At 51.5% G+C, this 20,583-nt stretch overlaps 1 protein-coding gene across 1 annotated transcript; it reads left to right on the top strand.

The window, feature by feature from the left end:
- The first annotated feature begins 1,245 nt into the window (after positions 1 to 1,245).
- On the top strand, positions 1,246 to 6,081 carry SRSF6 (serine and arginine rich splicing factor 6). Its single transcript, XM_059480491.1, has 6 exons — positions 1,246 to 1,510; positions 1,890 to 2,038; positions 3,319 to 3,446; positions 3,617 to 3,825; positions 4,370 to 4,459; positions 4,583 to 6,081. The coding sequence occupies exons 1-6, from the start codon at positions 1,404 to 1,406 to the stop codon at positions 4,944 to 4,946; spliced, it is 1,047 nt and encodes a 348-aa protein (XP_059336474.1). The 5' UTR covers positions 1,246 to 1,403; the 3' UTR covers positions 4,947 to 6,081.
- Positions 6,082 to 20,583: the final 14,502 nt, after the last annotated feature.

Here is a 20,583-nt window from a genome sequence, read left to right as displayed (position 1 = left end):
GGCCTTGTGTTCATAGTTCTAGAGAGCACCTTTTCTCAGTTTAACTTTTGTAATTGCATTCCTCTGAATAAGAAGGAGAAGATGTTGTAGTCATGGCAAAGACAGTTAATGCTGAGGCTACTGATGATTTTCCTCCATGCTGGGATTCTGTGCCCTAGGACCTTTAGTTCTCAATGTCCTCACTGTCCCCATTGACATTGCATGGTTTGGGGAACTCCTGGTGTCCAAACCCTTGTTCAGATTTCTAAATATCTGAATCTGGAATCAAGGGAAGAGTCCCAAGTTTGCTGTTAATAGAAAGGTGTTTGTCCTTGGCCATCGGAGAGCAGCCAGTGGGGAGAGAGGAGAGGAAAGGCAAGTGCTGATCCCCAGCAGGATGTGTGCCTGCAAGGGGAGAACTCGTCCTGAGTGGCAGCAGAGAATGACAGACTGATGTGGCCATTGCTGCTGCCAGAGAGGGCAGTGGGGCTCTGGGAGATGGAGCCATGGAAACTCTACACAGGAGAGGTGGAAAACCACTGCTGTCAGCCCAAGGGCAGGGAATGAAAGGCTGGGGCTGTTTGCTCTTCCCTTCCTCCCTGATGGAGAGCACATCCTCGTGGCACTGCCTGAATCCTGCTTAGCGTGCACTTGCAATCCTGGCTGCAGTTCTGGCAGCTCCTGCCCAAAGGAGCACTGGAGTGGAGCTGCAGGAGGTCAGGGAAGGGCAGAAAGGAAGCTGGGACAGGCTGAGTGAGCTAGGAAAGATGCAGCATCAAGGGGGGCCCAGCAAAGCTCTGCAGCATCCCGAGGGGCAGAGAGAGAGGGGCAGCCTGTGCCTGCCCCTGCAGCAGGAGTCTGACCCCAGGGCTCTCTCGGATTGATCCCGGGGCTCTGCCGGGCTTGCCCCTGGAGCTCTGTGGGACTGGCCCCGGTGCTCTGTGGGACCGATCCCGGTGTTCTGTGGGCCCGACCCCAGTTCCCTGTGGGGCTGATCCCGGTGCTCTGCGGGACTGACCCCGGGACTCTCTCGGGCTCGCCCCTGGAGCTCTGCGGCGCCGAGCGGGTGACACGCCGAACACTGGCGGCGCATGCGCAGAGCCGCGCGCAGCTCCCGCGCGCCCGCTGGACCCCGCCCGCGCCCTCGCGCGCGCGCAACGCTCAACCACCGCCCCCCGAGCACGCGCGGCGGCGCGGTGACGTCAGCGCGCCCCGCCTCCCACTATAAAAGCGGCGGCTGGTGGCGGGCGCCATTGTGGTGCGCCAGGCCCGGCCGTGCGGAGCGGGCCCGCAGCGCCTCCGCCTCTCACGCCGCCAGCGCTCTCGCTCCTTCTCTCTCTCTCTTTCTGTCTCTTTTCCTTCCCTTTCCTCTTCTTCCTCCTCTCCTTTCCTCTCCCTCCCCTCCTCCCCCCCCCGCCGCGGACATGCCGCGCGTCTACATCGGCCGCCTGAGCTACCACGTCCGGGAGAAGGACATCCAGCGCTTCTTCAGCGGCTACGGCCGCCTGCTCGAGGTCGATCTCAAAAACGGGTGAGCGCCTTCGTCCGTGCGCCCCTCCCGAGGGCCCCGGGCCCGCCGGGCCCGTCCATGTCGCGGCCGCTGCCGCGTGGCGCCGGCGCAAGATGGCGGCCGGGGGGGAGCGGAGCGGGGGGGCCGCGGCATCGTCCGGGGGCCACGGAATGGACCGGGGAATGGACTGGGGGCTGCGGCGTGCACCGGAGATGGCGGAATGGACCGTGGAATCGACCGGGGAATAGACCGAGGGTCGTGGCGTGCACCGGGGACCGTGGAATGGACTGGGGAGTGTGGAATAGACCGGGGAATGGACCGTGGCCCGCGGTGCGCACCGGGGCCCGTGACATTGGGCTCCCCCCGCCGCCGCCTGACCGGGCCTTTCTCCTGTGTCCAGCTACGGCTTCGTGGAGTTCGAGGACTCCCGCGACGCCGACGATGCCGTGTACGAGCTGAACGGGAAGGACCTGTGCGGGGAGCGGGTTATCGTGGAGCACGCCCGCGGCCCCCGCCGCGACAGGGACGGCTACAGCTACAGCAGCCGCAGTGAGTCCGGGCCCGTCCCTCCCCGCGGGGCTCGGGGCGGCGGCGGGCAGGGCCGGGGGCGGGCAGGGCTCGGCTGGCACCGAGCCCCGGGCTGGGTGGGCAGGGTCGTTAGTGGGGGGTAGCCGGTGCACCGCTGGGGCTGCAGCGTTTTCCTCGGCACCAGCAGCGCACTCGGGTATCCCGGAGCAGTTGTGGCTCCCAAATCGTGGCCTTGTAGAAAGGGTTTACTCTGATAATTAACGGCTCCAGTATTCCTGGGAGCATTTAAGATGTGACAGCGATGTTGCATCAGTAGTGTTAGTGTATAAATATCGTTGTGTAACTGGGGGAGAATCGCTCAGCTGTGAACTTTGATGTGATTGATTCAGTTGGATATATGGGAGGGGTGGGGGGAGGTTTTGGAGCAGTAATCTGTTGTGCTGAAGGGGGGGTATTGTAAATATTTCTGTGCTCAGCTCGCTCGTGTAGCTTCTTGAGCTGAGCTGTTTAGAGCTTGAACGGCCTAGTACTGTAACTAAAAGTACTACGGTTGATTTTTCGGTGGTGTTTGGAATCGTGGTGTTGGGGGGGGTGGGTTTCTGTCTTTTTAAAAAAATCAAATGTATTATGTTGTTTTAAAATTGTTGCATGTTCAATTCAAACTTTTTAACAAGTCCTTGATGTTTCAATTTAAAAGTGACCAGTGGGGCTGAGGCTGTGTCCACTGAGGCTAAGATGACTGCCTTTCCTGGCCATGGCTTTTCCATACATTGTGTGACCCTTGCCCTATGACCCTTTGGCTGACCTTACCGGAAGCCATGACGACAGCAGCCTTTTGCCATTAGACGCAGGGTGATGGTGAGGATTCCAAGGGTTAGACAAAACTGGTTAAACTGAACTAGGTGACTGTTACCTTGCGTGTTTTGTGGCCAAACCACCACCAAAAACCTCATACTGTGATGTAAGTACTTAGTGTAACTAGTAAACGTTTTTGTAAAATGTAGAAATGCATGTAATCAGTTAAGTTTTATATTTTACAATGTTCTGTAAAATAAAACTTAGCAAGGTGAATCTAATAAGGAGCAGTCACTCTCTAACAGATCATAGGAGCACAGACTTGTAGGATGTTAGTCTGTTTGATTTGCCATTAATATAGATCATGGCAAAATTGCAAAGTTTATTGGAGGCTTAGCGAAATAAAGTCCTACTCCAGTAAATATGACTGTTAAACTAACTTTTTCAGAACATTGATCCTCCTTCGTGCTAGGAGCCAACCTAACTTTGTTTCTTTGTACATCAAGGTGGGGGTGGTGGCGGATATAGCAGTCGGAGACAATCGGGACGAGATAAATACGGACCGCCCGTTCGTACAGAGTTCAGGCTGATTGTTGAGAACCTTTCCAGTCGCTGTAGTTGGCAGGATTTAAAAGTAGGTATTGATGTTCTGTGTTTGGAGTCTGTTGTGAATATCAGGAAGCAATAGCTTCCTTTAATAGCAATGTTGATTTTGTTGCAGTAGAATAATTTAAAAGTGTTTGTGTGCACTGAGTGCTGTTTGCAGAACCCCCCCGTTCTGTAGCTGCCCTGTGCTTCCTGCAGGATTTCATGAGGCAGGCTGGGGAGGTGACCTATGCAGATGCCCACAAAGAACGTACAAATGAAGGAGTGATCGAGTTCCGCTCGTATTCGGACATGAAGCGGGCCCTGGACAAGCTGGATGGCACAGAGATAAACGGCAGGAAGATCAGGCTGGTGGAGGACAAGCCACGCTCCAGCCACAGGCGATCCTACTCCGGCAGCAGGTCCAGGTAACTCGGGGGACACACTGCAGCAAAAATGGTGCAGCAAAAATCCGCATGGGAATGGGTGCCCTACCTGCAGCAGTCACCCTCAGCTGATGGTTTAGGAATAGGAGGCCTTAGTGTAGAAGGAAACATTTTACATCAAACAGCAAAGCCAGGTTTGAGCAATTTTCCACGTGTGAAACCTCAGATGTGATTCACTGACAGTATGTTAAACCCACCATGGTGGGACCACCCCTGCTCCTGAGAAGTTCTGTAGCAGCTTTTCTCTGTTAGATTATGCTACTGGATAGCACAGTGTATTAGATACAATCAGGAGGGTTCTTCCCTGTGAGGATGGACTTCCCAGAGCAGCTGTGGCTGCCCCTGGATCCCTGGAAATATCCAAGGCCAGGTTGGGTGGGGCTTGGAGCAACCTGGAATAGTGGCAGGTGTCCCTGCCCATGGCAGGGGTGGAACAGTGATCTTTGAGATCCCTTCCATCCTGTACTTGATGATGGAGGGCACAACCAGGCAAAGAGAAAGGGCATGACATTTTAAATGTCTGCAGGTCACGATCCAGGAGACGGTCTAGAAGCAGAAGTCGGAGGAGTCGGAGCAGCCGCAGCAGATCTCGTAGTGTCTCCAAAAGCCGTTCCCGGTAAGTGCCCCAGAGTTAACACTGTCAGTGCAGGAACTGCCTTGCTGACAGATGTTTACAGCTGCTGGAAGTGTACTGCAGGCCATGCAGAATAAACTCTCTCCCTCTCTCTCTCTTTGAAAGATCTAAATCCAGGTCACGAAGCAAAGACCGCTCCCGTTCCCGATCCAAAAGCAGGAAGTCCAGATCAAAGAGCAAATCCAAACCCAAGTCTGACAGGGGGTCACGCTCACACAGCAGATCCAAGGAGAAGTCAGAGAAGTCCCGGTCCAGATCCAGGTCCAGGTCTCGATCTCCCAAAGAAAATGGTAAAGGGGATGCTAAGTCTAAGTCCAGGTCCAGGAGCAGGTCTCGCTCCAACTCTCCGCAGCAGCAGCCGTCGGCCAAGGCTCGCTCTGAGTCACCGCCCAAGAGAGCCGCCTCCAGGTCCCGCTCCAGGTCCCGCTCAAAGTCCCGCTCACGATCAAGATCCAGTTCAAGAGATTAGGACTACAACTCTCCTCTCACCTTGCACACTATTATGGAACATTTTCCTACCTGTCAGGCCATTAGTGTTATGTTAGTACTTCAGAAGTTGGTTTTTTCTCTTGCAGGAGTGAATGGCCTAAGAACTAAGGCATAAAGGTTTAATTTCTATCCCAAATTTGACAATACCAGGTGGAATGGTCGTACAAAGCAGGAAGAGTCCCCATTTTATAGAAATTGAGCTAAAAGTTTGATTTTATAGCATTTCTGCAGGAGTAACTTAACTACTCTTAAATGCAAAGTGGTTTTTATATTAAAAATAAACTGAATATAAACAGGCTTAAATATGGGCTTTTTGAAAATATCCTTTTTTCCTATTTTTTTTTCATGGCATTAGAACCATGGGTGTCATTAGCTTCATAGGTTTCAGCTTGCTGCCAAAGGCAGGATTGCCTTGCTGGGCAGGTCACACAGTTTATCTTAATTTTGGAAGGAGTCAGCAAACTGTATAAACCAGTAACAGTACTAGGAAGATTTTAGACCAGCAATAAACTCAAGTTGGAGGACTTAGGTTGTACCTTGACTTGCCAAAAGAACATTCCCCCCATACTGAGACTGTATTAAAGGTAACAAAGGTACTCTGGAACGTGTATCCTACAGTATTGCTAAAAACCCCTTTGTTCCAGACTTGAAAGAATAAAAGCTTTCTGACGTTTCTTGCTTGAATCTCAAGTGTCACTGTTGTCAGACACGAAAGTGTCTCTTGGCTGTGCTCCAAGTCCTTAGTATGCTGTATGGTTTGTCAGCCTCTGAATCCCCATTGGACATGAAACCCAGGTAAAGAAATCTGTCTTCCCTCCCCTTTGACTCACTTATGTTAACGTTTTGCTTCAGACTAGGAGAATATAATCCACTTGTGTGTAGGTCCGAACTTTATTGGAAATGTAATCTCTTGGAGCTAGAGTTCTAGTTTTAACAAAGGCTTTGCTAAACCACAGTTGCCAGTTCACTAAAATTGTGGAATAAGACTCATCCCAAAAAATCCCCTTTATAGTTAAATTGATTTTTGTAACATGCAGTAGCAAACATTAGAACTGCCTTGTACTCTTTATACAACGTGTAGTTTGACTTATATAAAATTAAATTGGTGACTCAAACTCTTGTGTTCATTGCAGTGAAATGGGATTCTTGCTCTGCCTTGTGCTGGGGAAATCACAAGGTACCCTGCTTTTATGGAAAAAACTACTTTGGTTTAGTGAGAGACTTGGTAGCTCTTGACAGGCTCTTGGTGGTGTGCTTGAAACCAGCACAAGCTCTTTGTGTCCCAGTGTGTCACCTTGTCCTTTCTGCAGGCGTGGCTGGGTGTGACAGCTGCACCTCTGGTCCCAGCTTCCACACCTGCCCAGAGGAATTGGGTCAGCACAGTGCACATGGGAAATGTGACTTGATGCCAACTTGTCTTTCCTGGAATTTCTTTATGCTGTAAACAATTCTCCTGAAATTTCAGTTTCTCACCATTTCCCGATGGTCTCTGAAAAGCTGCATTTTGCCTGTTGCAGGTGAGTATCCGTGCTGGGGTCCTAGGGAGAGTGGTGAGGTCTGAGCTCACGTTCCTGGAACCTGAAGTGGTTCTGTGCCTGGTGTAGCCACAAGATCAGGTTATCGGCCTGGCTGCTGCAGTGCTATCTGCAGCTGACCCTGGTGGTAATTTGTGATAAGGAGTTCTTGGGTTAAATTGGAGCTGTTTGCTGAGGGTGGTGTATGTTAGCATGAATACAAAAATGGTGTTGCAGTGTTGATTCCTGCAGGATCTCAGATTGGGGGGTGGGGAGTACAGGGGGTTTCTTTCAGAATTCGCACTGGGCAAGAACAGTTAAGTTCAGGTTTATAGCCTAAGATACACTTGAGGACATACTTATTTGAGTTAAGCTGCTTTGGTTATACTTCTGATCATGGAGTAGGTCAGACTCGAGAGAGAACTGCTCCTCTTTGTAAAGCAACTTCACAGAGAACTCTGGTAAAATGCACATCACAGTCCTCAAAAGAGGAATTGAGCTTGGAGCTCAGCAGGTTGAATATGCATATTCCCAGTATGTGTGATAAGATATTGACCATTTCTTTTTTGTAGATACATTTCCTTCTTTTTAAATCTGACCCCAGTGCTAGCCCGAGGCTGTTCTGGCCACTCTGGGGCTGTGGGCGCCCCAGCCTTGGTCAGCAATGCAGAGATGGCTCCTAACCAGCTGCACCCAGCTTTCTGAGCCAGGATTTTTTGTTTTGAGCTGTTTTGAGTCCTCCTTATTTGTGAATTACAGGTCCCAGCTAATGCATGACTCAAAGTGAAATTCATTCACACCACTCGTACTAAGACTCAACTTCTGGGCATGAATCTGGGTGATTTCCTGACTCTTGTTCACAGAAAGTGACTTTTGCAGGGTTGTCTTGTCTAATTTAGAATATCTTAAATACTCTATATTCATTGTAAAATGAATGCCAGATTGCATTTAACCAATTTACCTGGAACTCCTTTAAATATCAAGATTTCTTTCTGTGTTACTGGAGCCACACTGTCTTGTCTCCTTTGGCTGCTGCCCTTCGCTGTGCCAATGAAGCAGGGATTCCTTGGCATGACTCACCCTTCTGGATGGGTTTCCTCTGGAAAGCCAGGAGGATTTTGGTAGTGCCAGATCCTGAGTCAGGCAGTGAAGTGCATGGCTTGTGATAATGCTGTAAGGAACCAGCAAAACCCAAACACCCTTAGTGGTCCAGCTCTGCCAGCAGCACTTTTTGTGGGAGTGGAACACTCTGAGGCTGGTGTGTGCTGGTAATCACAAGTGTGATTATTCCTGAGATCTCTTCTGGGTGTGATGGAAGGGGTTGGGATAATTCTCCATGCAAGGGTAAAAGGCTACAGGACCTGCATGTGGTTTGCTTTGCCTGCAGTAGCAGCAATAGTTTGATGGGGAAACCACCTGACCTTGTCATAACTCAGTTTATAACCTGACCCTGGACACAGTCTTTTGGGGATGTGGTTCAGAATTGGGCTACCTGACTTTTTTGGGGGGGGGCTTGGTTTTTCATTGTTGCTTTTTTGTGGGGTTCTTGTGGGTTTTGGGGGTTTTTTGGTTTTTTTTCTGCATTTGGTATAATAAATATTCTTTTGTCTTTAAAAATACAGAAGAGAAACCTGCCTTGTCATCAAATGTAGGGTGCAGGATTGACCAAATCTAAGTGTCCTGTAGCAAATTGTGAAAGAGAAATCAATACTACAGTTAAAAGTGAAACTCAGAATCTGGGACTGTATTTGCAGTCTGGTGTGACGGTGTTCACAGGGGTTTTTGGATGAGGGAAGAGACGAGGATTTGACTCCACGTTTCAGAAGGCTTGATTTATTATTTTATTATAAATATTACATTAAAACTATAGTAAATGAATAGAAGAAAAGGTTTCGCCTCAGAGGGCTAGCCAAGCTAAGAATAGAAAGGGAAAGAATGATAACAAAGGCAGCTGCCTCAGTTTCTCTGTCCGAGTCAGCTCTGCTGTCACTGGCCATTAATTACAAACATCCAAGATGGGCCAATCACAGATGCACCTGTTGCATTCCACAGCAGCAGATAACCATTGTTTACATTTTGTTCCTGAGGCCTCTCAGCTTCTCAGGAGGAAAAAATCCTAAGGAAAGGATTTTCATGAAAAGATGTCTGCGGCACTCTGGTCCTGGCCTTTTCCTATATTTGAAAAAGCATCCTTCCATGTGTTTTGTTTTCTGACATAAATGCAAATTTTGTCCTTAAATCATAGAATCCCAGACTGGTTTGGGCTGGAGGGACCTTAAAGCCACCCAGTGCCACCCCCTGCCATGGGCAGGGACACCAGCCACCAGACCAGGCTGCTCCAAGCCCCCTCCAGCCTGGCCTTGGACACTTTCAGGGATGGAGCAGCCACAACCTCTGTTTGATTTCCTTTTTATTTGACTCACAACTTCTGTGTCTGATGTACACTAAAATAAGTTTCTCACCTTGCAATATCACTGCTTGGAGCAGAGCTGAGGGTCCTGAGTAAGTGACCTCCTTTTTCCTACTATTACATTTCTACCTCTCCATTCTGTGGTTTCAGATTTTGTTTATAATTGGGAGATTACTCTGTCCCAATGCTGATTGTAACAACCTTTAGATCAACAATGGGGAGGAGCATTTAAAGCAATTCTTGGATTTCTTTGTCACACATGGTATAACTTGAACTATTTCCAATTCCTACTAAAGTGTAGTTTAGGTTGGCACTGTAACATCCACAGAGCAATTTCGTACATCAAAGAGCAGAAGTCATGAAAGCAGGAACTTGCCTGAGGAGCCTGGAAATCCCAACAAATAGCTGAGGTGCTGGGAATGTCTTTGAGAGGTGATGCAAACCCTGGGATCATAGGAAACATTCATCATTTGGATGTGGTTGGTGATAAAGTTTTTCCTTTGGGTAAGAACTGAGTACAGTGATTTCAATCCAAAATACCAAGAACAGTGGAGGGAAAGCTGCAGGTGGCACAAGAGTTGGGAGTGACAGCCTGTGCTGGCATATGGATGGAGTGGGGAGGTTGTAGATTTATTACTGCTGTGTGCAGCTCCTGGAACAGGATCATCCTGCAAATGGGAATAAGAAGTTAGTTCTGTTAAGCCTCAGCAGCTCTGCTGTGTCCTGGCTTTGTCAGGGCTCTTTAAAGCAAACAGGAACGTGTTACTTTAACAGGTGAGAAGCACAACTAACACAAATAATGCTCTGTGTAGTGGCAGCAGTTCAGGAATTTTATCTGTGTGTCCTTAGGACCATAATGGTCACTTTTACACCATGATCAGCCCTTTCCTCCCCCCCTTTTTTTGTGGTCAAGTGAAAATTATGAAATAGCAGAATATGGGCTCAACTCTCCCAGCTCCCTCACACTTTATAGGTTTGCAAAATGTGTGTGTAGGTGTCAGAGGGGAAGTTTCCGCTGTTTCATAATCCAGTAAAGATTTGCAATAAACAAACTGCTCTGGAGTGGCTCATCAACTTCCACCCTTTTAGCAACATCTGTCTTTACCAGGCTGGGCTGGAAGCACATGGGTGTGTTCTGTGGAAGAAGGAATGGCAGAGCTGTTGGTATCATCCACACCACAGAAAAAAGTGCTGATCACAGGAGATGTTTGCAGCTCATGCATGACTCAGAGTAGTTCACACCAGCTCCTACTAGGACTCAACTTATGGGCATGATTCTGGGTAATTCTCTGACTCAAGGGCAACTTGACTCTGGTTCACAGAAAGGGCTTTTGCAGGGTTGTCTAATTTAGAATATCTTAAATACTCTTTTTATTCATTTTAAAAGCAGACACGTCTTGCTCCAGTGTTTTTCCTTTGGGTAAGAACTGAGTACAGTAATTTCAGTCCAAAATACCAAAAACAATGGAGGGAAAGCTGCAGGTGGCACAAGAGTTGGGAGTGACAGCCTGTGCTGCCATGTGGATGGAGTGGGGAGGTGGTAGATTTATTACTGTTGTGTGCAGCTCCTGGAACAGGATCATCCTGCCAATGGGAATAAGAAGTTAGTGCTGTTAAGCCAGGAGGTGTTCAGTGGGTCACAGTTCATGGTGTGAGCTGTGTGACCACAGTGCACAACTGCACCCAGGGAGCTGCTGGGGCAGGATGGGCTAAGGTGCAAAGTGCTTTCACAGCTCTTGTGCTCCTTGTTCTGCTCAGCATCAGCACAAGAGGAAAACAGCAGAGTCTCTTGTGATCACAGTGGTGACAGGGATGCTGTACAATTCACCTGGGGGTGCCACAGCAGCTCCTGTTCTGCTCAGCTCTGGTTCCAGCATGGAGCACATGCTGACAGTAATGGGAGACACAAGAAAAGTGTTTCTGAAAGAGCCTCTCCAATTACCTTGTCTGAATCTATTTGCTGACAATTAAAACCAGTTGCTCTGTGACACTGAAAGTGTAATCCACCACTTGCCATCATTCAGGTGTCAGCTGTGTACATGTGGCAGCCCAGACCAGAATTGTTCTGTAATTCTTCACACACAACATGCTCCTAGAAAGCATGAAACTGATACACAGCATTGCAGCAACCTTCCCAGGGGCAATGAAAGCTGTGGATGGCAGCAGCTTCCTGGTGCTTCATGTTTTAGGCTTTGGGACATGACTGTGGGTGACGACAGGAGAGACAGGCACTACCCCATGTGTGCTGCCATCCTGTGAATAGCAGGATGTTGTGGGGATGAATCCCAGCAAAACAAGTCCCAGAGCAGCACAGCCCTGCACACATTGGGTCTCGTGGGACTAATGGACCAGCAGAGTTGAAAAATCCAGATCAGAATAAATTAAGTCATAAAAGCATTACAAAGAGATAGGTTTAAGTAAACAAAAGTTCACAAAATCCCAGAATAGCTCAAGCTGGAGGGGATCCATAGGGACCATTGAGTCCAAACCCCTGCTCCTGGCAGGAGCACCTACAATGAAACCATAGGGACTGAGTGTTGTTCACACACTCCCTGAACTTGGTGCTTCCCTGGGAGCCTCTTCCAGGCACTGAGCAGCCTCGGGGTGAGAAACCTTTTCCTAATGTCCCACCTGAACCTGCCCTGAGGCAGCTTTGCTCCATTTCCTCGGGTCATTGCTGGTCCCAGAAGGGGGAGATCAGCCCCTGCCCCCAGAGGAAGGTGCAGACAGCAATGGGGTCACCCCTCAGCTTCTCCCCTCCCAGCTGGACGGGCCAGGTGGCCTCAGCTGCTCCTCCCAAGTCCTGCCCTTGGACCTTTCACCATCCTGGTCCCCTCCTCCAGCCCTCATCTGTCCTTGGTGTGCTGAGGAGCCCAAACTGTCCCCAGGACTGCAGGTGAGGCTGCCCCAGTGCAGAGCAGGACAGTCACCCCCTCAATGTCCCCTGGGGCAGGGCTGGCCCTTGGGGCTGCCAGGGCTCCTGCCCCGCTTGCCCTCAGCCCAAAGCCCCTGAGCCCCTTCCCCAGGAGAGCTCCCCAGGGTGTCAGTTCAGTTCCCTTCCAACAGAGGTCACAGAAATGGAAGTTGAGGCCAGAGAGGGAAATGACCTGATGTTACATCAGCCAGAGGGCTCACTGGGAAGCCAAAGCTGTTTTCTCTTTTTTACCTAATGTAGCTGTTCCCTAGGAATCCATCATTCTGAATTCCTGATTTTTTTTTGCAGCAAGCTTAGCCAGGAACAGGGAACTGATGGGCTGCTTTTCAAGTAACTGAGTTTCACTCTGCTCCTGATTCAAATCTGTTTGACCTTCCCTCTGCAGCATAAAAGGACTGATATGGGAAAATCTTTTTCTACACTGTGCCAATGGAGTTTGATTTGAAAATGGGAAAGAAGACAGTAGCAGCAAAGGAAATATATTGTTACTTCCCTCCTGATTTGTAGGATCTGTTGCTTCATCAGAGTCTGACTTAATATTTTTAATGTAGTAAAAATTTTGGAGTACAAAACTCAAGTGGCAAGGAACTTGCAGATACACTGAAGCTGTGAGGGTGTTCCTACAGTCTCCAAAGTGAGCAGGAACACTCTGTGCCCGGGTTTGGGCAGCCAGAGCTGGCTGTCAGCGTGAGCAGGCAGACACCTCTCCCCAGCCCATCAAAAGCACAGCGAGGGCTCCTCTCAGAAGCTTCTTGTACATCTGGCCCTTATGCTTCCAGCCTTGGTTCCTCCCACTCCTGCTTTGTGCAGGTAAGTGGGACAGACCTTGTGTGTCAGAACACACTCCTTGTGTGGCCACAAAATACTGAAGGGTGGCCAGGTGAGCAGCCCTGGGCTTGAGCAGAGCTGTTTGTTTGGAAGTGCTACTAGAGTGTGTCCATCCTGCATTTCCACCTCAGGACCAGTCAGAGTGATCCTTTCACTTCCCAGGGATCTTGGGGATGTCACCTTAACATCCCCTGGTCCCTTTCTGGGGCTGGGGAGGGGATTCTGCCCTGGCACCAGGGCCAGACAAGGCCTGGGGAGCTGCTGTGGTCTCCTTGGGTGTTTGTGGAGGACACATCCCCACTGGTCTTGTCTGATTCCTTTCAGAGGGGTGTTTGGTTAATCAGAGTCTTAGAGTGGTTTGGACTGGGAGGGACCTTAAAGCTCATCTCATTCTACCCCCTGCTATGGCAGGGACACCTTCCACTGTCCCAGACTGCTCTGAGTCCCATCCAGCCTGGCTTTGGGCACTGCCAGGGACACAGGGGCATCCACAGCTGCTCTGGGCACCCTGTGCCAGGGCCTGCCCACCCTCATGTTCCTTCCCAATATCCCATCTAACCCTGCCCTCTGGCAGTGGGAGCCATTCCCTGTGTCCTGTCCCTCCATACCTGGTCCCCAGTCCCTCTCCAGCTCTCCTGGAGCCCTTTCAGGCCCTGGCAGGGCTCTGAGCTCTCCCTGAAGCCCTCTCCTCTACAGCTGAGCACTCCCAGCCTGTCCCAGAGCAGAGGGCTCCACCCCACCCACAGCCCCGGTGCCTCAGTGAAGCATCACCCCGCGGCTCCGCGCTCCCCGTCCCGTCACACCGCGGCCCCGGTGCTGCCCGGCCGATCGGGGGGGCCCCGCTTGTTGCCATGACGACGCCCCCCTTTCCCGCATCCCCCCGAAAAGCTGCGGCGGGGCTGAGCGCGGCCCTGCGGATGCGGCCCCGCGCGTTTCCACGGCGACGCCGCGGCTGAGCCGCCCCCTCCCCGCGCTCCCCGCGCACACTCGGACCGGCCCCGCGCCCCTCCCGCTCCGCGCCCCCCGCACCCCGGGCCGGGCCGGGCCGGGCCGGGCAGCGCCGCCGGGGCTCGCAGCAGCGCCCGCCCGGGTGCAGGTAAGGAGCGCGGCCGGGCAGCGCCGGCCCGGGCTCGCCGCGTCCCCGCCCGGCCCCGCCGCAGCCCGGTGCCCGCACGGGCGAGGCCCCGGCCGAGCCAGCGGGGCCGGGCCCGGCGCTGGGGGGTAAAGCGCCGACATCCCCCGAGCTGGAGCCGCGCCGAGGGGCTGGAGGGGCCGGGGCTGCCCTGGAGGGGGGCGGCGGGGCCGGGACGGCGGGAGCGGCTCGCTGGCTCCGGCCGGGCCGCCGCCGTGCCCCGGACACCGCCGCGCTGAGGGCGCGGGCCGGGCTGCGAGGTGCGAGGTGTGAGGCGCTGCCCAGCCCAGCCGTGCCCGCGGGGACCGCGCTGCCCCGGGGGAGCCTCGCCGGGCCGGGCCGGGCTGGGAGCGCCTCGCACGGGGCACGCCCGGCCGCGCTCCTTCGGGTGTTTGTGGAACAGCGGGCGAGCAGCGATGTCCCGGAGCCCGCAGGGACAGCACTGCAGCCCTGGACAGGGCCCTGCGGCGTGCACCGCTTTGGTCCAGCCTAGCAGTGCACAAACAGCCCAGTGCACAGCTCCTGGATTGGTTTTATCAGTTTTAACCTGGATTTTTTTAATTAGTTATAAAAGAAAATAAAACACTGGACAGTTAAAAATATTTGAGGTCAGATATCCATCCTGTTTAGATGTTTCCATCTGTGTGTGGAAAAACATCCAAAGTGTGCAGGTGTGGGTGGTGAGCGGGGCTGGTGCCCTCAGGGGCAGTGGGAGGTGGGGGTGACAGTTCCCATTGTGCCCCTCAGAAGTGCCCAGGCTTCAGGCTGCCTGCTGGCCTTGGATGGTGTCACCTCGACCCCTTTGGAGTGGTACATGGGATTGCTGGTGACTGCTCATTCTCCCCACCTGTGGGTCTGAGCAGATCCACAAGCCTGAAAGCTGGTCCTGGTGACAGCGAAATTCCTGGGGACAGCAGGTGACAGCCAGCCTGAGTGTCTCTGCTTTGTCATCCGTGTCTGAACCTAAAGCTGAAGGCAGCTTGCTGCTTTATTGCCCTTCCCTCTCTGATCTCAATTTCCACAGAATCTGTTTTCTCTTTTGAAATGTGTAACATGAACAGCCTCTTACTGCACAGAGGGACATTTCATCTGGTTTTGAGATGTTGATAAATACCGTGGCCCACTCCAAACCTCACCATGCTGCTCAAGAACCCAGGAGCAGAACTTTGTGGCGTCTGGTTTGTTACAGAGCAGGCATTTGCTCCTGGCTTTGGAGCAGCAGTCACATTTGGAAGGGAAGAAGTGTGTGATTGTCTTTTTCCACTGGGCCACCTGCCTGTGCCAAGGGTGTTCCTGAGTGCTCCTGTGTGTATACAAAGCAAATATTTTCTGTAGTGCCATTAGTCTCCTAAACACCTGCCCTGGGCAATGCCAGAAGTCAGGGGAAGGTCCAAGAGAGCAGCTCTCAGCCCTGCAGGTCTCTGTAGTGCTCTGGTGTGCCACTTGCAGTTTTAGCATGATCCCAGCTGGTGGTCTTTCTTAAAGGCTGAATTTTGCCACTGGAGGTAATTAAAAATCCATATCTCAGCTGATGGCAAGGATGGGGAAGTTCTCTGTTATAGCTGAGGAAATTCCTGAAAAAAGTAATTTACAGAATCTCAGGCTGGGGGAGGCTGGAGGCACCTCTGGAGGTCACCTCACCCAGCCCCTGCTCCATCAGGGCCAGCCAGAGCCGGCTGCCCAGGATGTGTCCAGGTGCCTTTGAGTCTCTGCAGGGATGGAGACTCCCCCAGCTCCCGGGCACCTGCGTCAGTGCTCGGCCACCCTCCCAGTTCAGCAGCGTCTCCTGAGCTCGGAGGGCCCCTCCTTTGGGTCACTCTGTGCCCGAGGCCCCCGGGGCTGTCCCTGGCCCCGTCCCCTCTGCAGCCTCCCCCTGGCTTTTCATGCCCAGGGATGAGATGCCCTGAGCCTGCTCTGCTCCAGGCTGGGCAGTGCCAGCTCTCAGCCTCTCCTCATGGCAGAGACGCTGCAGTCCCTCCATCAGCTTCATGGCCCTGTGCTGGACTCTGTCCAGTCTGTCCCTGTGTCCCGTCCTGGGCAGCCCAGCTCTGGGCCCAGCACTCCAGGGCTGCCTCACTGCTGTGGAGCAGAGGGAAAGGATCCCCTCCCTCTGCCAGCTGTGACACAGCTCCCAGTGCAGCCCAGGACGCTGTTCTGCATTGCTGCAGGAGCACATTGCTGCCCCATGGGCATCCTGGTGTCCAGCAGGACCTTTCCTCCCAGCTGAGCAGCCCCCAGCACATACCAGTGCAGGTTTTAGGAATATTTAAAATTCTGAGAAGCCAGTAAGTGAATACCTGTCAATATTGTTTGAATCAGAGTACTTCAAGCCAATTTTGTGATGAACAGGAGCACCTCTCTCGAGCAGATCCTGCTTTATAAGCACTGTTAGGGCTGTGCAGCGGCTCTGTGCCGGGAGCTGCTCTCTCCATGCTCCTCTGTGCCCTGTTGCACACAGCATGTCCCTCCTCTTCCCAAGGAATGGATCACTCCCTGGTTCTGCTGTGATTTGGTGAGAGGCTGTGGCAGGGCTGCAGCCCTGGAGATGCTCTGCCAGCCCCAGGGTCACTGCTCTGGAGCGTGGCTGTGCCAACACCCAGCGATCCCTGCTGGATGAGCTAAACCTCTGTGAGCAGCAGGGCCAGTGATCCTGGTTGTCTTTAAGTGTGTGTTTTGTGACCTGTGTCCCTGTCTGTGTGGCTGTGTGCACAGGCTGGTGTCCCCAGCTCTCTCAGGGTGGTCAGACTCAGGGGCCCTGTGCTGATGCCCTTCCCTGCTGGGCCATGCAGGGACCCCTTCTCTGTGCTGGTGCTTTGTCTCCTGAACCTGAGGGTTTGTGTCTGACAGAGACAAACAGTTCAGAGGCACTGATCCTGGTGTCAGAACTGGTTGGAGTAGGCTGGTGGGGTCTGGCTGCAGACAGGCTCCATGTGCACAGCTCTACCCTTACACAGGGCACAGGATTCCAGGAGCAAAGCAGGAGGGAGCAAAGCACTCCCAGATGAGAATTGTCTTGAAAAATTCCACCCTCCAGCAGCACATTGACACATTGTGGTGCTCTCTGGAGGGACCATGTGGGGGTTTCTTGGGGTGGCTTTCCTCCTTCCTGGCTTTTCCAGCCAGGGATCCTTGGCTGTCCCTCAGCAGAAGGCAGAAGTGAGGAGTGGATGTGAGGGGTCCTTGTGGATTGGATGGGCAGCTGGCTGAGGAGCTGCACCTTCTGTAAGATGTGGAGCTACACCCAATACCAGGAAAAATGGAGAGCTCAGGGCCTCACTGTTTCGGCCAAAACAGCTGCAGCTCCACTGTTGCTCTTTTAAAAGCTGGTTTGGGGAGTGGGGGGGTTTCAAGGCTGCTGAGCAGCCTGATTCTGGTTTGTCTGGGTGGGCACAGCTTTATCAGATGCCACTGGGACATGTGTAAGCCAAAAGCTTTTTAAGACAACAGCTAAAAAAAAAAAAAAAAAAAAAAAAAAAAAAAGATAAATAAAGCTTTTGTTCAATACTTAGGGCAATCAGCAGAACAAATCATAGAATATCCTGAGCACAAGGATCCTGGTCCAACTCCTGGCCCTGCTCAGACACCCCAGCAATCCCACCCCGTGCCTGAGAGCTTTGTGCAAATGTTCCTGGAGCTCTCCTGGGGAGTCTGTTCAATGCCTGACCACCCTCTGGGGTTAAAACCCTTTCCTAACACCCGAGGAAAAGTGTGAGTTTGGTTTGCTCATTGTTGTGTTAATTTGCAGATTTGCATCCTGGTAGGCTGAGTAAAGACCAGGCTGGGTAAAGCCCTGAGCAGCCATCCCACCCTGCTGGGAGCAGAAGGTTGAATTACAGACCCTGGGGGTTCCTGAATTACCCTGTGATGATCTGGGTCACTCCAGGGCTTGCAGGATCCCCTGAAGGGATCTCTGGGGCAGTGGTACCTGCCTGGGCTCTGGCACCAGAGCTGTCTGAGCTCTGGGTCCCCCTCCATGGCCTTTTCTCTGCCCCCAGAAGGAGCAGGGTTATCAAAGTGCCTTTGTGCTGCTGTGGTAGTGGTGCTGGGGCGGGTCACAGCTGTGGCTGAGCCCTTTTTCCTTGTGTAGCACTCCTGACCTGGGATACTTCACAACAGGTTGTTTTTTTTTACAAAAATTAGTGAATTTACATTATATAATTAATATATTAGTAGCAAGTGTTTGAAGGAGTTAATATTTTTAAAACATTTATATAATATTAACAATAGCTACTATTTATTGGTATTACTTATAGAAAGCAGAAACAACAGAAGTTATGAGTTTATTACTAACAATTCTAAAACTTTGAATCATTGGGGAATCAGCTGATGGCTTTGTAGATAGAATTTGATTGACTTTTTAAAATGTTTTGTTTTTAGAGAGATTTTTGGTACTTGTATTATTAGTAGTACTTGTATCTTTATTTGGTGATTTCATTCCTTGGGAAACACTTTTTACAGTAAAAGATTTGTGTTTATATTTGGGATGGTACTGATTTGTATAGTGTCCTTCCAGGGGGTTTTATACCAGAATTTAAAAAACTGTGAGCTGCAAACAACGTCTCCAATCCTGATTCTCAGTCCTCCAGGTGGGGATGGAGCTCTGCAGCCCAGGTATTGTGCCATGCCCACACATGTGGGGTTACCCCAGGAATGCTGAGTTAAAAGTTTACCAGTGTGTGCTCGGGCTGATGGGAGCAGTGTTGGTGGGAAATTCTTGTCTGACACCATGGAAGCCCCTGACAAGATGTGGGAGAGCCCTGGGAGCTGCTGAGTTTCAGCTGTGGCAAGAGTGTGCTTACAAGTTCACACCAACAGTGTTCTTGCTGCTCATGTGTGGCCTTGGAACAGTTTTGGGCTTGGAATAGAATTTGTGCTCCATGTGTGCTCAGCGGGCAGGAGTTGGGACAAGGAGTTAGGGAGAGGTTTCCACCAGCAGCACAGAAGTTGCTCCAGCCAGGGGTGCTGGGGAAAGCACTCACACTGCTGCTGAGGGACAGGTGAGGGGAACAGGAGGCTCAGTTGGTGGGAGAATGGTGGCATTGTTCAGGTTGTAGAGGAACTGTAAGGTCACTGAGTCCAACAGCAGGGCAGGGCCGTGGGCTGGATGGGCTCCTCTGCCTCTTGGGGGGCTCCCAGCCCTCTGAGCTGGGCTGCCTCAGTGCTGGGATGTGCCCTTGGCTGCAGAGAGGCCTTTCCCAGGAGGCTGCTGGAGGAGGGCTTGTCTGGAGGTTAAGGTCTAAATCTCAGTTGTTTAGCTTTTCCAGTTTAAAGAGCAACACCACAATCTGTAATCCAAATTCATTCTGTTCACCCTGAGCTCACAGTGTCCACAGCATCAGCCTAGACCTGTAAGGATTTGGAGAGTGAACCACAATCACAGAATATGTCAAGCTGGAAGGGATACCTAAGGACCATCAAGTCCAACTCCCTGCTCCTGGCACCCAAAATGAAACCATAATGTTGACTACTGCTTCACATTTCCTGTGCAAATATTTGCTTTTGTGTTCACATCAGAGACTGTGGGAAACTCAGGTGGAGCATCATGGACCTGAGCACTGGACCTCATTATTTCTCTTCATTTCTAGGCATTTCCAGTCCCAAGTTCTGTTTGAATTAAAAAAAAGGCAAAAGTTCCCACAAAATGAAGAGTTGTCCTTGAAACATTTGACCCAATGATGAATCAAGGATTGACTGGATTTAAGTGCCAAAAAAAGCAGATAGATTCCTACTGGGTATTAGGAAGCACTGAAACAGGTTGGCTGCTAAATCCATTTTGACTTTCACTTGGAGTCTGTTGTCCAGATTAGTTTTTCAGTTCCTTGAGCTGTTTTGACACTTAGTGCTTTTCTGCACCTGGAGAACCTGAAAGGTCTGTGCTGTTTGCCAGTTGAGCATCAGGTGTTTCTGGTCACAAACCTGACAGAACCAGGAGAAGTAGATCCTCCCCTCAATGTGATTGCACCTTCCCACTCTGTGCCCTCTGATTGTAACACCTTTATCTGAATGTGTCAGGTTTTAAAATTCCAGACTTTGTCCTTTGTAGCCCAATTCTTAGCTAACCCTGCTTCACTGAAATGAATATCCTGTTTTCCACATGGATGTCTTTCCTTTCAAATTCAAATTGCATCAGGAGGGGCCAGGCCATGGCTGTGGTCCTCTGTGTGGCCCTGCCTCCATGTTGGCAGCAGGTGCTGTGGAGAGGGTGCTGCTGACACTGGAGCCCCTGGGCCCATGGCTGGGGGCTGCTCACAGCCAGCCAGGGCCAGTGGTGCCCTCGAGGCCCTGACACTTTGCTTCCTCCTTGAGATTCATGGCTAGACAGTCTTGGTTTGGAAAGACAGGTGCCTGCTGAGGAAGGCAGGATCCTCCCCTGAAGTGGAGAATGTGAATCCCCCCACCACCACCTCCAAACTGTTGTCATTTTTAAATTCAGGGGCTCTCGGGCAAAAAATATGGGAGCAGGAAATAACAGTTCGTTAATAGAGAAGAAAATAAAATGATAAAATAAACAATGCAGTACACTAGAACAACACTGACAGAGTCAGAACCAAACCTGACACCCTGTGGGTCAGGGTGTTGGCAGCAGTCCAATTGGAAATGTGGCTCAGTCCTCCTGCAGTCAGAGCTGGTTCTGTTGGAGCAGGGATCCTGTAGAGAAGGATGTATTCTTCCTCTGAAGATCCAGTTGGAGAGGCAGCTGCTGTTCCTCTGGGAATCCAGTGGAGAAGCTGTGCTGGTGTTCAGAATCTCCAGATTATATCTGGGTAGCAATGCTTGGCTCCTCCCTCTGGGCTCACA

The sequence above is a fragment of the Ammospiza nelsoni genome, chromosome 12 (genome assembly GCF_027579445.1).
Source record: "Ammospiza nelsoni isolate bAmmNel1 chromosome 12, bAmmNel1.pri, whole genome shotgun sequence".
NCBI lineage: Eukaryota > Metazoa > Chordata > Aves > Passeriformes > Passerellidae > Ammospiza > Ammospiza nelsoni.
Note: the sequence above shows the minus strand (reverse complement) of the source record. Positions and strands in the feature narration are given on the sequence as shown.